The sequence below is a fragment of the Zootoca vivipara genome, chromosome 11 (assembly GCF_963506605.1).
Source record: "Zootoca vivipara chromosome 11, rZooViv1.1, whole genome shotgun sequence".
NCBI classification, from domain to species: Eukaryota; Metazoa; Chordata; class Lepidosauria; order Squamata; family Lacertidae; genus Zootoca; species Zootoca vivipara.
In genome coordinates this window covers 18,206,003-18,229,138 of record NC_083286.1, presented here as the reverse complement: position 1 = coordinate 18,229,138, position 23,136 = coordinate 18,206,003, and the positions used below count along the sequence as shown (strand labels likewise).

The following is a 23,136-nucleotide window of genomic DNA, read 5'->3' as shown; positions in this document are numbered from 1 at the left end:
GGTTAGCAGAAGCTGGGACAGAGCAAAGGGAGCTCATCCTGTTGCATGGACTTGAAATGCCGACAACCTGATCAGCAAGCCCAAGAGGCTCAGTGGTTTAGACCACAGTGCCACCTGCTCCCTACAGAAAATCACATAAGCATATGAAGAACACAACACAGTGCAATATCATACAATTTTTTGCTGCCCAATGCCTGGGGAAACAAAAATGTCTTTGCCTTGTGGTGAAATTATGCCAAAGTGCCAAACAGGCGTCTTGGGGGCATGCATTCAACTAAAAAGGGACTATTTTGCCATTGCCACCCTCTGGTACTGCCCCTGTAAAAGGGACGTGGGTGACATTGTGGTCTAAACCACTGAGCCTCTTGGACTTGCTGATCAGAAGGCTGACGGTTCAAATCCCTGCGATGAGGTGAGCTCCCATTGCTCTGCCCCTACCAGTTCGAAAGCACACCAGTGCAAGTAGATAAATAGGTACCGCTGCAGCTGGAAGGTAAATGCCATTTCCGTGTACTCTGGTTTCTGTCACGGTGTCCTGTTGCACCAGAAGCGGTTTAGTCATGCTGGCCACATGACCCAGAAAGCTGTCTGTGGATCTTGGCCTGAAAGTGAGATGAGCGCCATAGTTGCCTTTGACTGGACTTAACTGTCCAAGGATCCTTTACTCTTTTTTTTACCTACTCCCCCTGTATTTTGAGATTTTACCTTTGTCCTAAGGTGAAGCTGTGTCCTTTTCAAATAGCATTTGGAAACCTGATTGCTGCTGCTATTAGTAAAAAAAATAAAAAATATATTTCCCACTTTTCACCATTTAGGTCTCAAAGCAGCCTTTTTATTAAAACAAAAATTACCCTCCTTCATTTTAAATAATGTAAGATCCATTTTGGTTCACTGTACTTACCTAATGGTGCTAAATAGCTCAAGAATATAAGAATATCCATTGGCAAGTTTCATACAGTGCATTCGTGATCTTTCTTACTCCTATTTGTGGAATTTTATTGATCTTTTATTGTAATTTTTTACCGCATAAAAAACCTCTACCTTCTGCCAGGATGAGTGGGTCTTTCAGCAGAGATGCAAGAAATAGCTATAAAAGTGTGGTAAAATAAGTAAATGGCTGCTTCCACTCCTTATATGAAAATTTATACATATAGTAGATTGCAGGGCTTCACAACTAATAATTCTAATACAATCAGGGCTTTTTTTTTGTCAGTTGGAACTAGCCAGAACTCAGTTCTCGCACCTCTGAAGTGGGTGCCCTTGCCATTATAAGAGAACAAGGGAGGCGTTCATGATGAGTTCCAGCACCTCTTTTTCGAGAGAAATAGCACTGAATCCAATATATATCATGATTAATCGTGCACTGCTCCAAAGCATTTTAAAAATAATTATTTTAAAATCAACCACATAGAAGACAGGGAGCTTTTGTTGCTTACGCACATGCAGGTTTCAGAAAAAGTTTCTGGCAGCGACATGATTCATTAGCATTGCTGCAAGATGCAGTATTGATTCTTGCTTTGTAAAAGTGACAACTAAGAAGCTACTGAAACGAACACTTCATCAGCTGGGTTACTTTACCAGTGTCTCAAACATCCAATTACTGATCAGCAGTAACTTTGCTTAGCTTAGGTCCTGTAAGCTAATGAGACCACAGCTGTGAATGGTATGTTGTGTACAAGATATATTTAACGAGTGTTCATTAGATTATTTGGGTGAGCTTTTTGATACTTTAAAGAAGAACCCAATAACGAAATTGCTGGGTCAGGCAAAAGGCCTATCTAGCCCTAGCATTGTGTTCTCACAGTGGCCAAACAGGGTCCGGGGGGGGGGGGGAGTCTGAAGTAAGAAATGGGTGCTCCCTCTTCACTTGTGATTCAAATCCAATGGCATTCAGAGACATCCTGCCTCTGGCACACAGCCAGAACACAGCCCTCATAGCTACCGGTAGTAGCCGCTGACTTATCCGCCATGAATTTCCCTAATCCTCTTTCAAAGCCATACAAGTTTAAAGCTGCCGCTACAACTTGCGGGGGCAAATCACAAAGTTAAACTTCGTACTGTGTACTTTCTTTTTGCCTGTTCTGACTCTTCTGTCACCTTTTGCAAGACAATCTGCAGGAAGGCTGTTTGGATCATGGCCGTTTCGTCCTTTAAAGATCTTTCGAGCGCATCAGAGAAATGTCAACTAATCAACTGATATTTTTCAATGGCTGTTTTGTGTTCAAATTGCTACTTGAAATTTGAAGATAGAATAATAGGTTGCCACAGAAATATGCACATCTGTCTCTGTATGTGTGTGTATACCAGCTCTATAATGAGGGGAGTCATCTACTAAAATATACTAGTCAGTAGGAGAATTGTACCCAATTATTCATACTTTCTTGGGAAAGAGCCATACTGAAGCAGCAGCAGCAGCAGCAGCAAAATCCTATACATATCTATGCAGAAGTAAGCTCTACTGAGTTCAGTAGGACTTACTTTTAACTAAGTGCAAAGGATTGAAGTCTTTGTGGGATTTACTTCTGATTGCCATACGTCTGGATTATCAATGATGGAATTAGTTTCCAAGGGGGATTTCGGGCAACTAGATGCAGTCAGAATGACTATAGTTGTTTAAAGATGACTGCGAATGCAGTGTAGCAGATCTACTAACTCTTGCTGAGAACCAAAATTATGCAATTGTAACCTTTTTTTAAAAAAATATATACGATCCCTAGCAGACTTGTGGAAGAGTCTTTTACAGTCAGTTTTACTACAAATCAATACAAGCCACTGCTCTCCAAAATGCCACTTAGGACTGTGCAAGAGTAAAAAACCTAGAATTTGGCAATAAAATTTTAATGTTGGTAATATTTTAGTAATTTGCTCTTTGCATCAGGTAAGGTGCAGGTTACTGAGCCATCTTGTCTGAATAGAACTATTTTGTTAGGAACATAGGAAGCTTTCTTCGGTATTCTCAACATTGAAAAGTAGTGACTCTTCTGTGCGTCTTCAGAAATTCAGAAGGGATGGTAGTGGTGGGAGCTTCGGTGATGTGGCAGCCCTGGACCAAGGACCTTCTGCATACAAGTGATGTGTTCTGCCACTGAGCTAAGACCCTTCTCCAGGATTTTGTGATGAAATTGAATACAATCATTTATAAGGTAATTCTCTGACAACTGCCCACACATCTTGTTATGTTTGGAGAAAAGGTTGAACCCCACAGAGGAATCTACCTGAATAAACGACCCCTCCCCCTAATTTCCTTGCATTTCTGAAGTCCTGGTACTTTTAAGATAGAAGCAAACTTCCGCATTGCATTTTCGTATCTTGCTATAACAGCTGTTTCATTTCATTTTTGTCCAGGTCCTATTTCCTTGTGGTATTTATCCAGTTTCCTGGAGGCTGTTGTCCTGTTGTCCACTTGTATCCGTCCTCTTTGCACACACATATTCCTAGTTTCCCTTCTGTAGTTCTCATCGGAGCACTTCAGATGTTCCTCACAGTTTTTTTGGTGGCATCTCATTTGCCATTCCTTCGTTATATAGCACCAATTTTTATATTACCCATTTTTAACATTGGCCAACTTTTTTTTATCCCTCCCCCCACTTATAGTTCACATATAGCAGTGGTTGCCAACCTTTTTTTTGACCATGCCCCACCTAAGCATCTCTAAAATCCTGATGCCCCCCCTCCCGTGACATATAATTCTTATTATTCAAAAAGTGAACTCCTATTCACGTGGAGGAGGCCTAAAAGACCATTAACTGTTAATAACTCATTCTCAAATTGCCCCCCCTTAAAAATCAAATTGCCCCCCTGTGGGACGTGTGCCCCACATTGGGAACCTCGGACATATAGGAATTACTGGTAACGTCACAGGGGCTTCCTGCTAACATTTCACTTGGCTACTATCAAGACTAGTTACTACTTTCGTTGCCTCCGCAGCAGCCTATATTTCCTTATGAATTCCATTGAAAAGGCTCCTTATAGGAATCCAAAACGTCATTTGAAACCTACAGAATGCTACTGGCCAGCCTTCAAGGCTGGGTCTATGGCAGGGGTGCCAACTTGAATAAAATACTGAGGTGGGGGGCAGGTAAGCACCATCCTACATAATTGATCACACAAACCATTTGAATGGCAATGCCCATCAACTGGGGGGTGGCCCCCTCAAATATTTTAGGGGGGATGAAAACCCCTCAGAGTTGGCTCCTACAGTCCAAGGGCATGGCCAGGATTTGTGTTAGTGTGGGGGGGGGCAGGACACCCACCTGTCATCAACCTCTGCCTGGCGTTGCCTGCAGATTCAGTATGAAACGTCTCAACGAAAGTTGAATTACCTTGAGTGCTCAGGAAAAAATATCTGTCAAAATCTTTCTACAACTTCTGCTTTTAGTTAAGAATGGTTATTTATTCACTTGATTTTGTGGGTGGGGGGCAACTTGTCCCCCTGCCCACGCTTGAGACTTCTTTATCTCGCCCTGTTCCGCAATTTCTTTGCAAATCATGGGTGCAGGCAGGATTTATTTAGGAGGGGGGGCAGGCTTTATGCTGGTGTGTGTGTGTGTGTGTGTGTGTGTGTGTGTGTGTGTGTGTGTGTGTAAGCAGAGCCGAGTTACCTGCGACACAATTGGGTTAGTTAGTTAAGTATTTTTATTTATTTGCTTGATGGGAGGCAGCTGCTCCCCCCTGGCTACGCCCTTGTTGCACATGTTCCAGTACCGTAGTAGTTGCTTCCCTCCCTTCCTCTTTTCTAAGGGATCTAATAATACCGGTAATGGCCATTGAGATCCCCCGCAGAGCTGTTGCCTTGCGATCCTGGCATTGGCATCGAGAGAAGTTTTAGAGGCAGTTCTTCCCGTGATCTGGCCGCCCCTCTGGGGGAAACGGAGAAGCGTGGCGCCAAGTCTAACATTTCCCCTCTTCGCCCCCCCCCCCGATTTTCTCCGCCGCGAGAGAAACGCGGGAAGGGAGCTTGCGATCTCCTCCGCACCGCGCCGATCCACTCGCAAGATGCTCTCAGCCAATAGATCGAAGCGGGGAGTGCGCGCAGCAAGCGAGGCCGGAGGCCCCCCCCCCAAAAAAAACCAGCAACACGCGGGCTGGAAGCAGCGGGTCTTGTGCAGGGACGATCGCTGCCTCCTCCCTCCTCCGCCTCCCATGGCTCCTTACGCACTTACACCTCTCCCCGCGTCGTCGTCGCCAGAGGAAATGAACAGTCTCCCGAGGCCTCTCCAGAGTGACTCTGGGCGAAACCATCCCGTCGCAAGGGGCGGGTGGGTTCTAGAGCCGACACGCGCCCGCGCGCGCAAGCCCCCCCCCCCCGTTTCCCCTCAGAGGCGGGAGGCAGTTTGAGAAAGAGCCGCGCTCGTGTTTTTTCCCCTCTCCCCCTCCCCCCACGCGCTCCGTGCAACATCCCGTCCAGCGCCGCTCGCCGTCGGGAGGATTAGGCGGGATTTGTGGGTTGAAGGCATGTGGCGAGGGCTCTGAGGGGGAAAAAAAAGCCCCGCGGGGTTGTTGTTTTTTCTTCTTCCCCGCCCGCCTCCTGGGCGAGCGGAGCGCCTTGCATGTCTGTGTCGCTCGGCGAGGGAGGGAAGCAGGGAGCAGGCAGGCGCAGGCGCAGCGCCCGCCCGTCCGCTCGCCTGCCTGCAGCCCGGGCTCCCTCGCTCACTAGTGCAGTTGCCGGGGCGTTGATGGCAGCGGCGGAGCGCGCCCGGAGCACGACGGCGCCGCCGCCGCCTTGGGCCCCCGAGCCCAACATGGGCAGCCGGCACGGAGGCAGCAGAAGCGGCCGCAGTGGCAGCGGCAGTAGCAGCCCCAGCTCCGGGGCCCCTCAGCGGCAGGACGGCGACGGGCGCCGTGGCCCCTCGAGGGCCAGCCAGCTCTCCTGACCTGCCTGCCTGCCGCGCTCTCCTCCTCCTTCCCCGGCGCTCCCCACCGAAGAATGTCCGCCAAGTCCAAGGGGACCACCTCCTCCTCCGCCACCTCGTCGTCCGTGTCGTCTCCGGCCGAAGGGCTGCCGGCAGCCTCCAAAGCCAAGGTGAAGGAGCAGATCAAGATCATCGTGGACGATTTGGAATTAGTCCTGGGGGACCTGAAGGACGTGGCTAAGGAGCTGAAAGAGGTGAGAGGGAAAGCGTGGGGGAGAGGGAGAGATAGAGAGAAAAGAGAGAATAAACAGCACCACCCCCTCCGATCCGATCTGTCTGCCTGCGGGACCGAAGGCGCCAGAGGATCGGGCAGAGTCCGGCCCCTTCCCCCCCAGGCAGGACCGGCCCAACTCTTGGGCAACTGTGACAGGCGTCAGGAAGAGCCGCCGTCTCCTAAGCCGGCGTGGACCGGACTGCGCCAGACTTGTTACACTTTCGAGTCTTGCCTGGCCATCACGAGCGATCAACTAGTGGCTCCGTCTTTGGGAGCGACAGGGTGGCGGTGGGGGGTGGGTGGGGGTGGGGATGGAGAAGCCCAGGCAGTCGCTTCCTATCCTGCCTCTGGGGGGCTCGGGGTGCCGGATCGCTTTGTGCCAAGATAGCTGCCTCTCCTTGATCTTACTAACCCTCCGTGGGGAGGGGTGTGCGTGCGTGTGATCGAGACGGGGCGGCGCGCAGGATTTGGGGTTGCCCACCTCTTTTCTTTGGGATGACTTATTAACAGCCGAGGGGGCTCCCCAACCCATCCCCGAGCGCGGATGGGAGTAGCTTGGGACGTCGGGGGTCGGGGGTGGGGAGAGGAAGAGGCTGCGATGCTTTGCCCCCCGGCACCACCCACCCACCCCATTCCGCCCACTCCAGAGTTTGGTTTGTAAGTGGCGGGGAGGAGGGGGCAGGAGGAGGAGTTCTGCCTCTCCATCTTTCCGCGTAAAGGGCTGTGTGGGCATTCCTCCCCTCCCTCCCTCTCCTGCTTCCCCTCCCCATCCCAGATCTTGGGCTCCAGATTTAGCGTTTAGTCACTGCATTAACTAAGGAGATGCTTCCTTCACTGACAGCAGCGACGCCGCTTCACGCCTTTGGTTCCCCACCCCCTCCCCTCTTTTTTCCCCCGAGGGTGGTTATTTCTGTGCTTTCTTCCGCCGGTTGTTATTTTTAGGAGGTTGGGGCGACGTCGCCGCTTGGAGCTTTTCAAAGTTAAGTTCCTGCGTAGAGAGCAAAAGGGGAGATTCCTTCAGAGAGAGAAGGGGGCAGGGAAAGCTGGCCGTCTAGGCCTGGGAGAGATTCTGCCAGGTTTTGGATACTCCTGCTTCCCACGCGCCTCGACACAGATGGTGTCTAATGTGCAGGAATCGACTATGGTGATCCTCAACACCTTAACGCCAAGGATCCGCAATCCTTACATGCAGGCACAAGGCAGAACTCCTCCTTTAAGTCTGATGACTCCATCAACACTGTGATCTAAATACATTTGTATTTGCTTTTTCATTGCAAACATAGTTTCATCTGCATAATTCCCCCAAAACTTCATCTTGTAGAATGGGTTGGATGTGATCTTTGGAGAATTTGAAGGTGGTGGGTGCTTTTCTTTCTAAAATGGACTTTTATAAGACTTGGACCTTTTGTTTTCGTACTGATGGTTACAGGTTGTGACAGATGATACGGTAGTGTTTTTAGTTCAGTGGAGTCAGAAGAAATCTCCATGTACTTATATATTGTTTATCAATAGCTGTCAACATTCAGCAGGGTGCATCCCCTCATCTTCATCAGAGAAATATGTGCAGGGTGAACTGGGATCTTGGTAGCTCTGAGAGAAAGGTTGTGGAGAGCAGCAGGCTGTTAGTTCCTTTTCATATTGTTTGATGCTATAAACTTGGAGTTCAGCATTCTGAAGTTGGTAACTGAGTTGGACAGGTCTGAATTAAAAAATGAGTTGATGGTAACAACTTGAGAATTATTAGGCAAAGGCTATAACCCGTATTAGGAAGTAGGTCCCAGTTATTGGGATTTCCTCCTTAGTAAACATACCGTATATAGGATTGGACTCTCAAGGTATCAAGGGTGGAGAATGGACCAGTTTTGCAAACACCAAGAGACACTTCCTACATTTGGAAATATAATTGCCAGAAATGTCTGGATTTTCCTTTTCAGGCCTGAAACACAGAGCCAATGCACAGAATATCTATTTGTCTCATATAGTTTAGGAACCAATGTAATATTTCCTTAGCCAGTGGCAAATGTCAGCTCCTATAGCTTAATTTGCAGACAGAATGCAATTACTGTGTTGGATGCTCTGAAGTAGCAAAACATTGCAATTCAAATAACACAACTTATCTGTCCATTTTGGAGATTCCTCAGATCTTTATTAGTTTGCGTGTGTGTGGGGGGGGGCACAACTGGTGGACAGATGGTGGGATTAGAAGCTGAAATTCAAGTCTGAAGCACATGTGCGTTGCTTTGTAATCCTGTACATTACATTATACAAAACCCTCTCTCTGCCCCCGTTTCCTAATTTCATAGAGGTTTAACAAGATTTTTCCCCCTTTGGGAAACAAATTGCTCAGAAACAAATTTTCATTTCCTGGAGAAAGCTGTATGAAGGATCAGAAATATCCCCCCCCCCAAAAAAAATTAACTCCACTTTCACTACATTTCTCCCTGCAGATATGCCAATAGCTTGTTATCTTAATGTGCATATTCCTGCTTTCCAAGTATTTGTGGGTGTTTGGTATTTTTATGTGAACATGTAACACACACAGGTATTACAATCTGTGGCATTGGAGCCTGATATGCCCCCCTCCAACCTCATTTTATATCTTCTGAAGTTGCCCTTTCTTTCATTCTGTCCCATCAGAATTCCCTTCTTCCTTCTTATTATTTCCTTCTTATTTTTCCTTGCCTTTGAGCATGGTTCCCTCCCCCTCTTCTCCTTCAGAACAACTGAACAGACTAGTGTTTTGTTTGAGAAATATACATTGATATAGATTGAGCTGCATTGGTTTGTTGATCAGAACTGGATGAATAGGCAGTCTACAAATGAATTGTATAAATAAATAAGCAAATACTAATACTAATAAAAGAAGTCTGGACATTGAATTGAAAGTAAATGCATCCCATGCAGTGGGACTTCCTTCTAAGCAGACCTGAACAGAATTGGGAATTCTAATCTGAGGTAGCCATGGTGAACATCAAAGAAGGCCAATATTTTTTCTGGGTTAGTTAATCCAGAACTCTTTTGTCTCAGGCTCCATTTATCACTTGAGTTTGGCTCCACCCTTTTATGGCATGCAGACCTTGACATATTTCCCCTGATGGAATGTGGCCCTTGACAGGCAAAAAAACGATTGCCCTCCCCTTGGCTTACAGTAACAATATTCTCTTTAAATTTCAAGGAGTCCATGGCTTTTACAGTATAGTATTTTAGTGCCTTATTTTCTCAGACTTTGTTCTGTTTCTGGAAGTGGAACTCTTAGTTTTAGGTAAGGAGATTTGTTTAATATCATTGGCTGAATGGCTGCGTCTCTGAGAACAACAACAACGAACAACAATTTGTGGCCTTTGCTGCTTGCTGCCAAGAGTAATTGTTTATGGCTGCAATAGTTTCATGGAAGAAGTAAAGCTACAGCGCCTGTTAGGAAAGGCTACAGCTTGTAATGACAACTTTATGCACCTAAAGCAGCATGTTTTCCTTTTTTTAAAATGTTAGTTACTGTGAGAAGATAAAGAACACTGTTCATTAGTTCACAGCTCATGTCTTCTCTTATGTTTTCTTTGAAATCCTGAGGTGCCTGACTAATTTTTCTTAAAAAAACAAACAAAAACAACAACAACCCCTTGCTGCACAAGCAAGACAGGAACAGAAGTGTGGTCTTAACTTTCAGATTTTGCATTTACATATTATATTTTATTTATAGTCCACTTTCCTCCATGGAAGTCAGGGACACAGTGTCTGTAAAGTGTCCAGGTGGCCTCCCATCTAGGCAACAAACCTAGATTAGTTTGGCTTTGGAAGTGAAAAAACACAACTTTCACTCTTTTAAAAAACAGAATCATAGAATCACAGAATCATAGAGTTGGAAGAGACCACAAGGGCCATCCAGTCCAACCCCCTGCCAAGCAGGAAACACCATCAAAGCATTCCTGACAGATGGCTGTCAAGCCTCCAAAGAAGGAGACTCCACCACACTCCTTGGCAGCAAATTCTACTGTTGAACAGCTCTTACTGTCAGTAAGTTCTTCCTAATGTTTAGGTGGAATTTTCTTTCTTGTAGGCTGCCCTTCTGTCTTGTTCAAGAGGTTGAGTTGGATCTAGGGAGTACCTTTGGAACCACCCACTGGAAATCAAGATTCTATGGGAGGGGGTAATCAACCAAGTCGTACACTGAAATTAATTAAAAGCTCAGTTAGTCTTGTCCATTAACTTCAGTGGATCTACTTACTGAATAAATGCTGTTCAGTTCAGGCATAGATCATCATCAGGGCATTTTGCTTCTCTCCATAATTATAGCATCTCTGCCTAACACAGTTGAGAGGAATCAGGATCAGCCCATTCAGGGCCATATTTCATAGAGAAGAGGTCCCTACCTTACTGAGGGTTTGAGACCCATTGGATACCTGTACCTGGTTTAGCTGGCCAGTTGAAGCTGTTCTCAAGGTGTGGCCACTGTCACATGCTGAAAGCTTCTAGGAGCCATAGGTGAGAGGTGAGTGCAGGATGGAGACCAAAGGTGGACAAACTACTCCAGAAGGAGCACAACATGCCCCCCACCAGAGGTACTACCCCCTCCCCTAACATCCCTGGTTGTGGTACCGCTTAGCGTAGCAGTGTAGCGACAGTTGTGACAGAGTCATCTTCAGGCAAAGTAATGCCAGAAATTTAGAGACCTGGCTGGAAGAGAGCTGTGTGTGCTGCTTGGTTCTGTAACATAGGAGTGATGTTGGCTGCCCTTGGAGGGAATCTTCTGAATCTGAAGAGCCCAGCAAAGCCATGACAGATGAAATGGAGACTCCTTTAATCCAGTTTGCCATGTAAGCTTGACAGTCGGGTTGGGGCCTGGCATGGTGTGACAAATTGAAGCACTTTTAAAATGTTTATTTCTGCCCGGCTGGCAAAGAGTTAACCCACCTCCAGCCTGACTGGCATAGAACTCTGATGGGGGCGGGACTGTGCCCGGTTTGAAAGGAGGGAGTGTCGGTTTGGGGAGTTAGGAGGGAGAGGGAGGATGATGGAGTGTGGTGTTATGAGGTGGCTTGTATGAAGACAGTTAAGAGGCTAGGAAAACTTAAAGTTAAATGTTTGACTGAGTTTATTTTGTACAACTGGAACAAAGCTAATTAATAAATGACACGTTAAAGAATCACTTATGTTTTTAACACAATAAAACTTCATCTCTGTTTTTGCCAACAAGAGGTCCGTTTGTATTTTTCCAGCGAGGTACCAGGACTCACAGCCGTGGTGACTCAAGAGAGGGCCAAACTCACCTCAGGCAGGGAGGTGGTGGTTTGTGTCCTGAAGTTACACGGAGGAGGCTTAGAAGGGTAACCTGAGGTGCCAAGAAGTTGCCAGAGTGCCTAGGGCAAACTTCTACAGTGGGGGAATCCAACTGAGGGAGACCCTTTACAGGAGGCAAGAGGTTATTCCTGGGGGACAGCCTAGAGTTTCTTAAGGTACCAGGCCACGTAGGCTGGAAGGCTCTCCTTACTTAGAAACCCATTAGGAAAAGGGGTTTATTTTTGAGGCGGCAGGAGAAGAGGGTGGGTGTTTTCCCCTCTGGATTCCTGTGTCGCAGTGATAGTAAGGTAGAGTGGGACACGGGTCGTCACATTTTTGGTGGCAGCGTCGTGATCGAAATTCAAAGCTCACGCGCCTAGTTTGGTTTGAGTCTGTCAGGATTTTCCTGTGAGGAAAATGACTCACGTAAGAAAACCCAGAGAGACAAAAGGAGATGAAAGAACGGAAGGGGCTGAGGGAAGCCCAGGTTCTGAGGTAGAACTGATGAAACTACGAATTGAGATGGCCCGAATTGAAGCTGAGAGGGAAAAGATAGCAGCTGAAAGTGAGAGGGAAAAAGCCAGAATTGAAAGTGAGAGAGAAAAAGCCAGAATTGAAGCTGAGAGGGAAAAGATAGCAGCTGAAAGTGAGAGGGAAAAAGCTAGAATTGAAAGTGAGAGAGAAAAAGCTAGGATTGAAGCTGAAAGTGAGAGGGAAAAAGCTAGAATTGAAAGTGAGAGAGAAAGAGCTAGGATTGAAGCTGAAAGTGAGAGGGAAAAAGCTAGAATGGAAGCTGAGGAGAGAATGCAGTCCGAGAGGTTAAGGGTTCAATTAGAACAGGACAGAATGAAGCTTGAAGAGATACGTTTGCGATCAGAATTAACTAGTAGCCCAGTTAATAATGATAGTATCGCAATTAATTTAAAAAGGTTCCCCAAATTTGGAAAAGACGATAATGTCGAATCGTTTCTATTTACCTTCGAACGCGTTTGTGTGGAATTTCAAATACCTGAGGAGAACTGGATGCTTTATTTAAGACCTCAAATTTGTGGGATACTAAGTGAAATTTATGCTGACCTGAGGGAAGAAGAGCTGTCAAGTTACCAAGTATTTAAGCAAAGAGTCAGGGTTCGATGTGGGCTCACGGCTGAACAAAGCAGAAAGGCTTTTCGTGAGGCAAAAAAGGAACATAAAGAGACTTATGCCCAACTAGCTAGCCGCTTAGATAAATTACTTGACAGATGGATTCAAGGGAGTGGAGTGAAGGACTTTGAGGAGTTAAAACAATTAATTTGTTTAGAACAATTTTTTAAGCAAATCCCTAGCAATTTACGTTGGTTCTTGAGGGATAAAAAACTGAAAACTGTGGCACGGGTTGCTGAGGTCTTAGACGAACTACAAGGAGATTTCAATGAAATAGCATTCCCAAAACACTCACAGAAGGGTAATCCATGGAGAAACAGAGAAAATAAAGACAGGCAAGAAAATTTTCCTGTCAGGGAATCAGTTTCTGACAAGACAGGGTCTAAGAAAATCACTTGTTTTTTCTGTAATCGTGAGGGCCATGTACGTGCCAGGTGCCCCCTGCTGGTTAAGTCGCAAACTACACCTACTGCAGCTAAACAAGTAAAACTGGTAATGCAGTCACAGGAAAATAGCTCGCCTCAGACAGAAGGCTCAGAGAAATCAGACAGTCCAGCTGAGACTACTTCTAAGGTCTTACAGGTCTGGAGGGCTGAGCAGGAGTGCAACCAAGATTACATGGAGCCAATTGAATTAAATGGTCAGTCTTGTTTAGGTTTGAGGGACACTGGAGCAGAAGTCTCACTGGTCAAATCACAATTTGTTCCAAAGGAGCAGTACCTCAAGGGTCAGTCCTATAGTTTAAAAGGCATATGGGGGCCACATTTTGAAGTACCATTAGCTGAAGTTGATATTACCTACAAAGGATTTTGTGGCAAATGGAGAGTAGGAATCCTAAATGAATTGGAGGTGCCCTTTTTAATAGGGAATGACCTAGCTAGTCAGAAGCACCGTATTCAAGTGATAACTAGGTCACAGTCTCAAGTCACTGAGAGTAATCCTCCTGCAGTTATAGAGTCACCCATAGATCCTAGTGAGGGTGAAGGGCTGATTAGCGTGCCAGTGGTCCAGGAGCACGGTGCCCAATTCTTGAGTGATCAAAAAGAGGATGAAACTATAAAAGAGCTGTGGGATAAAGCACAAAGTCCTACTGCAGAAGTAACTGTGGAGAACCCCTGCTTATTTACCACCATTGAGGGAAGACTGTATAGAATTTCTAGGAGGAGGAAAACTGCTGCGGTTTGGGAAAGGAAGAAACAGTTAGTGTTGCCAAGAGCTTACCGGTTGCAAGTGCTACAAATGGCACACGATGCACCCTCAGCAGCGCATCTAGTCATTAGAAAGACTAGTGATAGAATCCAAGCAAGATTTTACTGGCCTGGGATGGGCAAGGACATCAAAGAGTATTGCAAGTCCTGTGTGATCTGCCAAAAAGCAGGCAAAAGAGCGGACAAAACGCGAGGCTTGTTACAGTCTATTCCTGTAATTACTGAGCCCTTTTCCAGAGTAGGAGTGGACATCCTCGGGCCTATCTCCAGAGTTACAAAAAGGGGGAATAAGTTTATTTTATGCCTAGTGGATTATGCTACGCGCTATCCAGAAGCAATACCTCTAAAGGACATTGACTCAAAGACTGTAGCAAAAGCCCTCATGTCGGTGTTCTTAAGGCTGGGATTCCCCAAAGAAATTATAACAGATTTAGGGACATCCTTCATGTCCAAGACCATGGAAGAGCTTTTAACTCTTTGTGGAATTAAGCATGTTAAAACTACGGCTTATCATCCACAGTCGAATGGCTTGACGGAGAAATTTAATTCGACCCTGAGCCGGATGCTAAAAACCTATTCCATCAATCATCCTAACGACTGGGATGAGAGGCTGCAACACTTCCTATTTGGTTATCGCGAAGTGCCGCAGGAGAGCACAGGGTTCAGTCCTTTTGAACTCCTATTTGGACGACAGCCACGAGGACCCCTAGACTTGATGAAAGCAGCGTGGTCAGGGGAGGAGCAGATCGACAGCCCTGATGTTGTGACGTATCTACAGGAGCTGCAGAGCGACCTTCAAGAGCTAGGGGAGCAAGCTGCTCACAACTTGCAGCAGGCACAGCGTCGACAGAAGCAGTGGTATGATGCACACGCAAGAGACAGATCTTTCCAGCCTGGTGACAGTGTGCTCGTGTTAAGAACAAGACGTCGAAAGAAGTTGGAGATGTCGTGGGACGGTCCCTTCAAAGTGGTCGAGAGGATATCTGCGGTGAACTATTTGGTAGAGTTAGATGGGGAAGGGAACCGATGTAAAAACTTTCATGTAAATTTACTTAAGCCTTATTTTGACAGAAATAAGTTGGTGTTACAAGTAAAGGGGAAGGTGACCCAAGGGATTCATTTAACTGGGTGGGGAGAACTAAGTAAGGGCACAACTCTAGCAGAGGTGTCATTCGATGAAAGTCTGACCCCAGAGCAAAAGGAGCAGTTAAAATTAGTCCTTGCTCAGTTTGCTCAGATCTTCTCAAACATCCCAGGGAGGACCAGCCTAGCAACTCATAAAATAGATACGGGGGAAGCAAGACCCATAGCTACCCCTCCTTACAGAGTGACGGGGGAGCACGCCGACTTGGTCTCTTCAGAGATCAGGGAGATGCTTGCACTGGGATTGATTGAGCCCTCTTACAGCCCCTGGTCATCGCCCCTGCTCTTGGTCAGGAAGCCAGACAATACCTTTCGTCCCTGTGTAGACTTCAGAAAGTTGAACCAGGTGACCGTGCCGGACGTTTACCCCATGCCACGGGTGGACGACTTGGTTGAGACCATAGGAAAAGCGAATTATATATCTACACTGGACTTAACAAAAGGGTACTGGCAAGTGGAAATGGATCCCTTAGATAAGCCCAAAACCGCTTTCATCACTAGAGATGGGTTGTTTGAATTTAAAGTGCTGCCTTTTGGGTTAAAGAACGCGGCAGCCACGTTCCAGCGACTCATCGATAGGATGCTAAGGGGTCTGAATACGTTCGCCCTTGCTTACATTGACGACATAGCGGTATTTAGCCCATCGTGGAGAGATCACTTACAACACCTAAGTGTGGTCTTCCAGAGGATAAAAGTGGCAGGTTTAACAGTAAAAGCGGCTAAGTGTCAGATGGGGAAAAGACAGGTAAAATACTTAGGCCATGTTCTCGGAGGGGGAGTGATCAGGCCAGATACTAACAAAGTGGAAGCCATCAGAAGCTGGCCGGCTCCCAAAACTAAGAAGCAGGTGCGTGCCTTTATAGGAGCTATAGGTTATTATAGGCGTTTTATCCCCCAGTTCAGCACTCACGCGGCTGTGTTGAGTGACTGTACGAAGAAAAGCCGCCCGGACAAAATTATCTGGACATCACAGTGTCAACAAGCTTTTGAACTTTTAAAGGCTGCTCTGATGACAGAGCCCATTTTAAAAGCACCTGATTTCTTTTGCCCTTTTAATTTAATGACGGACGCTTCAGGTGTTGGTTTAGGTGCAGTGCTGGCACAGGAGGGAGAAGGAGGTTTTTTACACCCAGTGTTATATATCAGCCGGAAGCTGTTAGAGAGGGAAAAGCACCTCTCTACCATAGAACTCGAATGCCTAGCGATTTTGTGGTCCGTAGGTAAACTGAAGCCTTACCTGTGGGGCCGAAAGTTTACCCTATATACCGATCACTCACCACTGAAATGGTTAAACCAAATGAAGGGTAACAACAGTAAGTTAGTCAGGTGGAGCATGCAGTTACAGGATTACACTTTTGATGTCAAACACATAAGTGGGAAGGAAAACATCATAGCGGACGCCTTATCCAGGTATTTTTGAGAGGTATAGGATGGTGCAAATTATTATATGAAACGGTAATAACCCTAGCAGAACATTTGTGCTTAGGCATTATAGTCTGACACATGCCAAACATGGTTTATCTGTGTACAAGTTTATGAGATGTTAATTTAGTTGACTTTGTAATATGAATGTTATAGAATGCATTGAAGTATTTTTAACCCCAAGCCCATTGCTTTGGCATTGCTCTAGTTAGTTAAGAGCAAGCCGACGCAATGTCTTTGTGGTGGGGGAGATATGTGACAAATTGAAGCACTTTTAAAATGTTTATTTCTGCCCGGCTGGCAAAGAGTTAACCCACCTCCAGCCTGACTGGCATAGAACTCTGATGGGGGCGGGACTGTGCCCGGTTTGAAAGGAGGGAGTGTCGGTTTGGGGAGTTAGGAGGGAGAGGGAGGATGATGGAGTGTGGTGTTATGAGGTGGCTTGTATGAAGACAGTTAAGAGGCTAGGAAAACTTAAAGTTAAATGTTTGACTGAGTTTATTTTGTACAACTGGAACAAAGCTAATTAATAAATGACACGTTAAAGAATCACTTATGTTTTTAACACAATAAAACTTCATCTCTGTTTTTGCCAACAAGAGGTCCGTTTGTATTTTTCCAGCGAGGTACCAGGACTCACAGCCGTGGTGACTCAAGAGAGGGCCAAACTCACCTCAGGCAGGGAGGTGGTGGTTTGTGTCCTGAAGTTACACGGAGGAGGCTTAGAAGGGTAACCTGAGGTGCCAAGAAGTTGCCAGAGTGCCTAGGGCAAACTTCTACAGTGGGGGAATCCAACTGAGGGAGACCCTTTACAGGAGGCAAGAGGTTATTCCTGGGGGACAGCCTAGAGTTTCTTAAGGTACCAGGCCACGTAGGCTGGAAGGCTCTCCTTACTTAGAAACCCATTAGGAAAAGGGGTTTATTTTTGAGGCGGCAGGAGAAGAGGGTGGGTGTTTTCCCCTCTGGATTCCTGTGTCGCAGTGATAGTAAGGTAGAGTGGGACACGGGTCGTCACACATGGCGGTGGCTTCATACTTCTGGCCAATTAAGAACTGACATACATTAAGACCATCTGCACATTAAAATATCGATCTGCGCATTCTGTATATAGCTTAACTCCATTATACTCATTTATTGATTGATTATACGTTCCTATGAATGTAATGGACTTAATTCCTTGTCTTTAGGATTCTAGCTTAATGGCACTTGGCTTCTGAATCCAAACCTAAATCAACAAGAGAATGTTTAGGTTTTTTTTTATTTTAAGCATATTGAGTCACCATAATTCAGGCATGTGCCTTGTTTTGTTTTTCTGTTGACGTGCATTGCAGCTGGACAGATGTTCCTCTTTACCTTCAAAATAATTCCCTCCACTTTTCCCTCCTAAATATGTGTTAGTTGTACTCTTAAAGTGGAAACTTGTCTGGTTTCACTGAACAATTTTGAAAATGGTACCTACCTACCCATGAACACATACAGGAAGTATGGTTTCCTTTTTGCTTTTCCACGTGGTAAAGAAGTGAACCGACACCCTTTTAAAAAGGTCATTTGATTTTGATGACACATTGCATATTCATGGTAGAGGATAAGGAGGGATCATAGAATTATAGAATCATAGAACTGTAGCATTGGAAGAGACCCCGCGGGTCATTCTGTTCAACCTCCTGCTATGCAGGAATCTCAACTAAAGCATCCATGACAGATGGCCATCCAACCTCTGCTTAAAAACCTCCAAGGAAGGAAAGTCTGCTACTGTACCTTCCACAGCAACCCTGAACATAGATTAATTGCTAGGAAAGGGGATCTGAAGACCTTGGGATGCAACTGCCACAATTGTACTGCCAGGAAGCATTCCACAAGAACAAGGAAGGGATTTACTGGGACCCAGGATGTGAGCAGATAATTAGGAAGGCAGACAGCCATTTCAACTGATCATTTTATTAGAAATGTAAGAATCTGTCTTATACTAAGTCAGACTGTTTGTTTTTCTATTGTCAGCACTGACTAACAGTGGCTCTTTGGTGTTTTAAGTCCTTCCCAACCCTATCTGAAGATGCCAGTAACTGATCCAGGGACATTTCTGCATGCAAGGCATGTGCTCTGCCACCGAACTATGGTCCTTGCCCTGAACGTTATATTGCGCTGTAGGCAAGATGGGTGTACAGGCCAGGGGAACAGCAGAATGTTTAGTCCCCAAGCTACAGAAAGATGTTCACAATTCACAGCAGAGCTTTCCAAACTGTGTGTCATGAAATGTTAAGTGTGTCACTTGCAGTGTGTGGGTGTGTCGCTCCTCTCACTCCTCCTGGGGCTGGAAAGGGGTGTATGTCTAAAATGATGCATGCCTAAAAAGTGTGTCACCAACATGAAAAGTTTGGAAAGTTCTGATTTACAGGAGAACCATGGCATAATTTAAACATAGCTGCACACAAAGGAATCTTGATACTGTAACCATGTACAGTCTGACTGTTACTAAGACTGTAATAAACCTAATTGAACTCAATCACATTGACTTCTAATTTGCAGTGTAAACCACTGATGAGAAACCTGTTGCGCTCCAGATGGTGTCGAACTTCATTTTCCATCAACCCCCAGCTGTATGGGGAGTGATTAGGAATGATGTGACTTGTGGCAATATCTGGTGGGCCATAGGTACCCCATATCTCTTGAATGCCAATAGGATAATCTGAGTTGGGATATGGTGTAGCAGTTTGAGAAAGGTTTAAATCTCAAACAGGTAGATGCCAATGCTTCGGGAAGTACTTGTCTTTGAAGGTTTCCTCCTAGAAAGGCCATGTATAGAGCAGATAATACTTCTGAGAAACAAGGCCTTTTCAGTAGGATGAGTCATAACTGTGGTGTCTTAAGAGGAACTGGACATAGAGGAAAGGGTTGATTTCCGTCATGAGCACAAATAGCCCCATGTATGAGAATATATATATATATATATATATATATATATATATATGTATAGGATCTTAACCAGGGGTCTCCAAACTAAGGCCCGGGGGCCAGAAGTGGCCCAATCGCCTTCTAAATCCGGCCCACGGACAGTCTGGGAATCAGCATGTTTTTACATGAGTAGAATGTGTCCTTTTATTTAAAATGCATCTCTGGGTTATTTGTGGGGCATAGGAATTGCTTCATATTTTCCCCAAAAATATAGTCTGACCCCCCACAAGGTCTGAGGGACAGTGGACCGGCCCCCTGCTGAAAAAGTTTGCTGACCCCTTATCTTAACCCTTCAGTCTCCATTCCCTATTGAGACTAACCTTAAATATTGAACTGAATTCCACTATTTACCCTCTTCCATTTCATCCCATACCTGTTTCCTCTCTCTGTGTTCAATTTTACATGGCAAGCTCCCTGTAATAACACTCAGTGCTTTTGTTCTTGTGCTTTAAATTCTATGTACAAGGTATTAAGTACATAATAATAGTTAATAGGATCTGTGTATATCTTCAAATATGAGCTAAATCAGTGACAAAGATAAAGAGTATTATGTAATTTTGTCAGAATGGTACAGTAGGAAGTTTCTGTTCTGTAACTTTAGCTTTTTCAGAATTCATTGTGAAATTGCTTGATCTATTCTATAATATGCCGTTTTAGTTTCCCCCCACTTTGAAACATAATTCTATCTGTCACTTGTCAGTTTCCAACCCATTTCAAAAATACTTGATGGTGAAAACTAGGCTGGGCTGCATGAAGAAGTATTGGACTCTATTAGGCATTTAATCTCTAAAGAGATCTGGAGTTTGTGCATGCTAAATCTCCTAGAAATCTAGGTTCTCCATTAGAGGAATTAAATATAGAACGTTGTGTAAGTTCAGTTCAAAGCTCAACCATCAAAGTGTTTTGTTGTAACGTCAGTATTGTGCTTTCTTGAAACATTTGATCTCTGTCTCATGCTGTCTGAATTGCCAAGAGCAGCGGCTTTCAAAGGTTGTTGTGATGGGCCTCCCTAAGTCGGCACTTCCAACTGAAAATAGTTTAGAGGTTTTCTAAATCAGTGTCATAGTGCAGCAGCCCCATGCTGTGTAAACTTCTTAGAATCATAGAATTGTAGAGTTGGAAGGGACTGTGAGGGTCCTCTAGTCCAACCCCCTGCAATGCAGGAATTTTTGCCCAATGTGCTGAAACCCATGACCCTGAGATCTCATGCTCTACTGAGTGAGCTATCCCAGCTTCTGCTGGCTTGTGATGTGGCCGGGGTCACTTGGAGGTGCCACTAGTGCAGGGGCCAGCAAGATTTACCAAGATTTGCTGCACTTTCCGGCATCTGCATCTGCTCAGACATGATTTTCGGCACCTGTGCATGTGCAGATGCAATTTCTGGCACAGCAGAAGTGAGTTCCCACACTGCGTTGTGCTGGTTTAGCACAGCGCGTGGGGACTCGCTGAGCGGGCAGCTTGGTTCGGGGGTGGCTCATGGGCTGGGTAAACGACCCCCGTGGGTCGCTTGTGGCCCATGGGCCTTAGGTTGCCGGACTCTCTCTCAAACCCAGTGGCAGCTCTGTTGTCCTGTCATTAAGTGGTTTGCATGTGGGCTGCACTGCCCAAGGCATGGCCCATTCATAGAAATGAAATTTCTTATCTCATGAGTGAAGAAGCTCTGGCAAATGAGCCTGATTAATCCAGCTCTTTGCCTGTGTGGCTGTTTTATTTTCCAGCCGTGCCTACCTGCCCCACACCTAATGCCATGCCTCCAGCTGTCAAAAGTTGGTTTGTGTGAGGTGGGAGGAGGTATGGATCTAGTCCATCAGGCAGATCCACTTCCCCATCCCTGCCTTAACTTGCAAACCTTCACATTACCATGGTTTGGGCATGAGAAAGGTCAATAGAAAAGTCACTGGCCATTGAACAATTCTGTACTTCTAGATCCTGAGAACAGGGAAAATTTGACCAGTAAACACCCAGGGTCTGTTAGGGAAAGGTGGAGTTATGGCTCATTTTGTGGAGGGAGCAAAATCTTCTCATCCAGTTAAGATACATTCTCAACCTCCAAGGTTCAGAACAAGGTTAGGTTGTTTCAGTGCTTGGCAAAACTGCACAATTTCCCCATGCACATTTCTGCTACTTGTGCAAGCTAAATATGTACTTCAGATACTTTAGAAATATGAGCTTGTGGAAAGGACTGAATGAATTAAACAAAATAAAGTGAGAAGTGAAATCACAGTACAGACTTGTGTTTAGTTCTACTGACATTGTCATTTTCCAGGCTTTCTTCTTTCCATACAGAATTTGCTGAGAGAGTCATGCGTATTTTGGTTTTTCCCTTTGATTTTCTTGCATTGCATCACATCACATGGCAAATACTTCGGTGGATATCAAACCTCATCAGCCAGAACAAATTCTTGAAAGTTATTTGTGAAATATTTGCATAACTTGTAATAAGCAAATAAATGAGATTTAGCTTTTTATCAAAAGGGAGCAGACGCGGTAACTGTTGCCAATAATTTACAGAGATTCATCCAAAATAGAGGATATCTAGACTGTATGGTATGCAAGAAAAATAATGGCTACTGTGCATAATTATTTTGGCTTCATGCAAGCATTGCCTACGCTTGCAATTTGTTCAGTTGACTGTCTGCCATTAAACCTGTGGTTTCTGTGCATCACTGAATATTCCATTTCCGCCTCAAACTTGCTATATTTTGATTGATTTGGTGAATATTTTTCTATGTCTTAAGCTACTGGCTCTTCCACTTCAATAGCGACTTAAAACGGGAAATGCTGGCATTGACTGAGAGACGGAAACAGGTTGTATCTCACATGAAAAATAAAACAAATCAGGATATGTTGTTTAGGTGTGGGCTCTTTCAATGTCCTATATTTTTTATATGGACCAAATAAAATACATTCAAATGGGTCAAAACCTTGAACCCAGATAAACAATGAGAAAATAGGTGGGGGATAGAAGTCTGGGATGGGAAAGCGATGAGAGGAAATGGTGCTCATTTCTCAGCAGCTGTAGTTCCTGCTAGTAGATTACCAGCTGCAGGGTGGTGCCCTCCAGGGGAAGATAACATGGTTGGTTAGAGCATGGTGCTGACTATGCCAAGGTTGCAGGTTCAATCCCCATATGGGACAGCTGCATATCCCTGCATTGCTTGGGGTTGGACTAGATGAACTTTGGGTCCCTTCCAGCTCTATAATCCTATTATTCTAATGATCTTTTAAAGATAGGATGTGCTCATACTAGCACCCAATAGGGTGATTTCACCCATTGGGCCGAAATCACAGTGCTTGGCACTCGGAAATGATACATGAGGTCTTAGGATGGGATAATTTGAATAGAGATGTGGATGACGCATTTTCTGGCTCAGAAAAGATGTCACAGGAGCGGATCGTGCTGACCTACATCAGGGGTTGCCAGCATAGCACCCATAGGCTCTTGTTTGCCTGCCAGTGCCTCCTATGGTACCTAATAATAATAATAATAATAATTTATTATTTATACCACGCCCATCTGGCTGGGTTTCCTCAGCCACTCTGGGCGGCTTCCAACAGAAAAATAAAACACAGTAATCTATTAAACATTAAAAGCCTCCCTGAACAGGGCTGCCTTCAGATGTCTTCTAAAAGTCTGGTAGTTGTTTACTGAGACCTACAAAAGGTCTCAGTAAATATTCCATCAAAAATCCACAATGCACGAGAGACTGTTTGGTCTTCCTGCTCAATTCCTGTTTGCATTCCCTCTCCTACATTGAAGGCACCCACAAAACCTGCCAACCTTTTATCGGATGCCAGGATTGTACATTTTGTTTTACAGTGCCCTCCATGACAGCTGTTTTGTGACTGGTGCCCACTGTACTCTTTT

The 23,136-nt window shown here is 45.2% G+C and overlaps 1 protein-coding gene across 1 annotated transcript in view; it reads left to right on the top strand.

Annotated features, from left to right (window-relative positions):
- Positions 1–5,388: 5,388 nt before the first annotated feature.
- The window catches only part of PRR16 (proline rich 16), an 86,276-nt gene continuing 68,528 nt past the window's right edge, over positions 5,389–23,136 (top strand). The window contains exon 1 of the mRNA XM_035099863.2: positions 5,389–6,106. Within this exon, the coding sequence (XP_034955754.1) occupies positions 5,927–6,106 (180 nt within the window). The 5' untranslated portion in view covers positions 5,389–5,926. The remainder of the gene's footprint in view (positions 6,107–23,136) is intronic.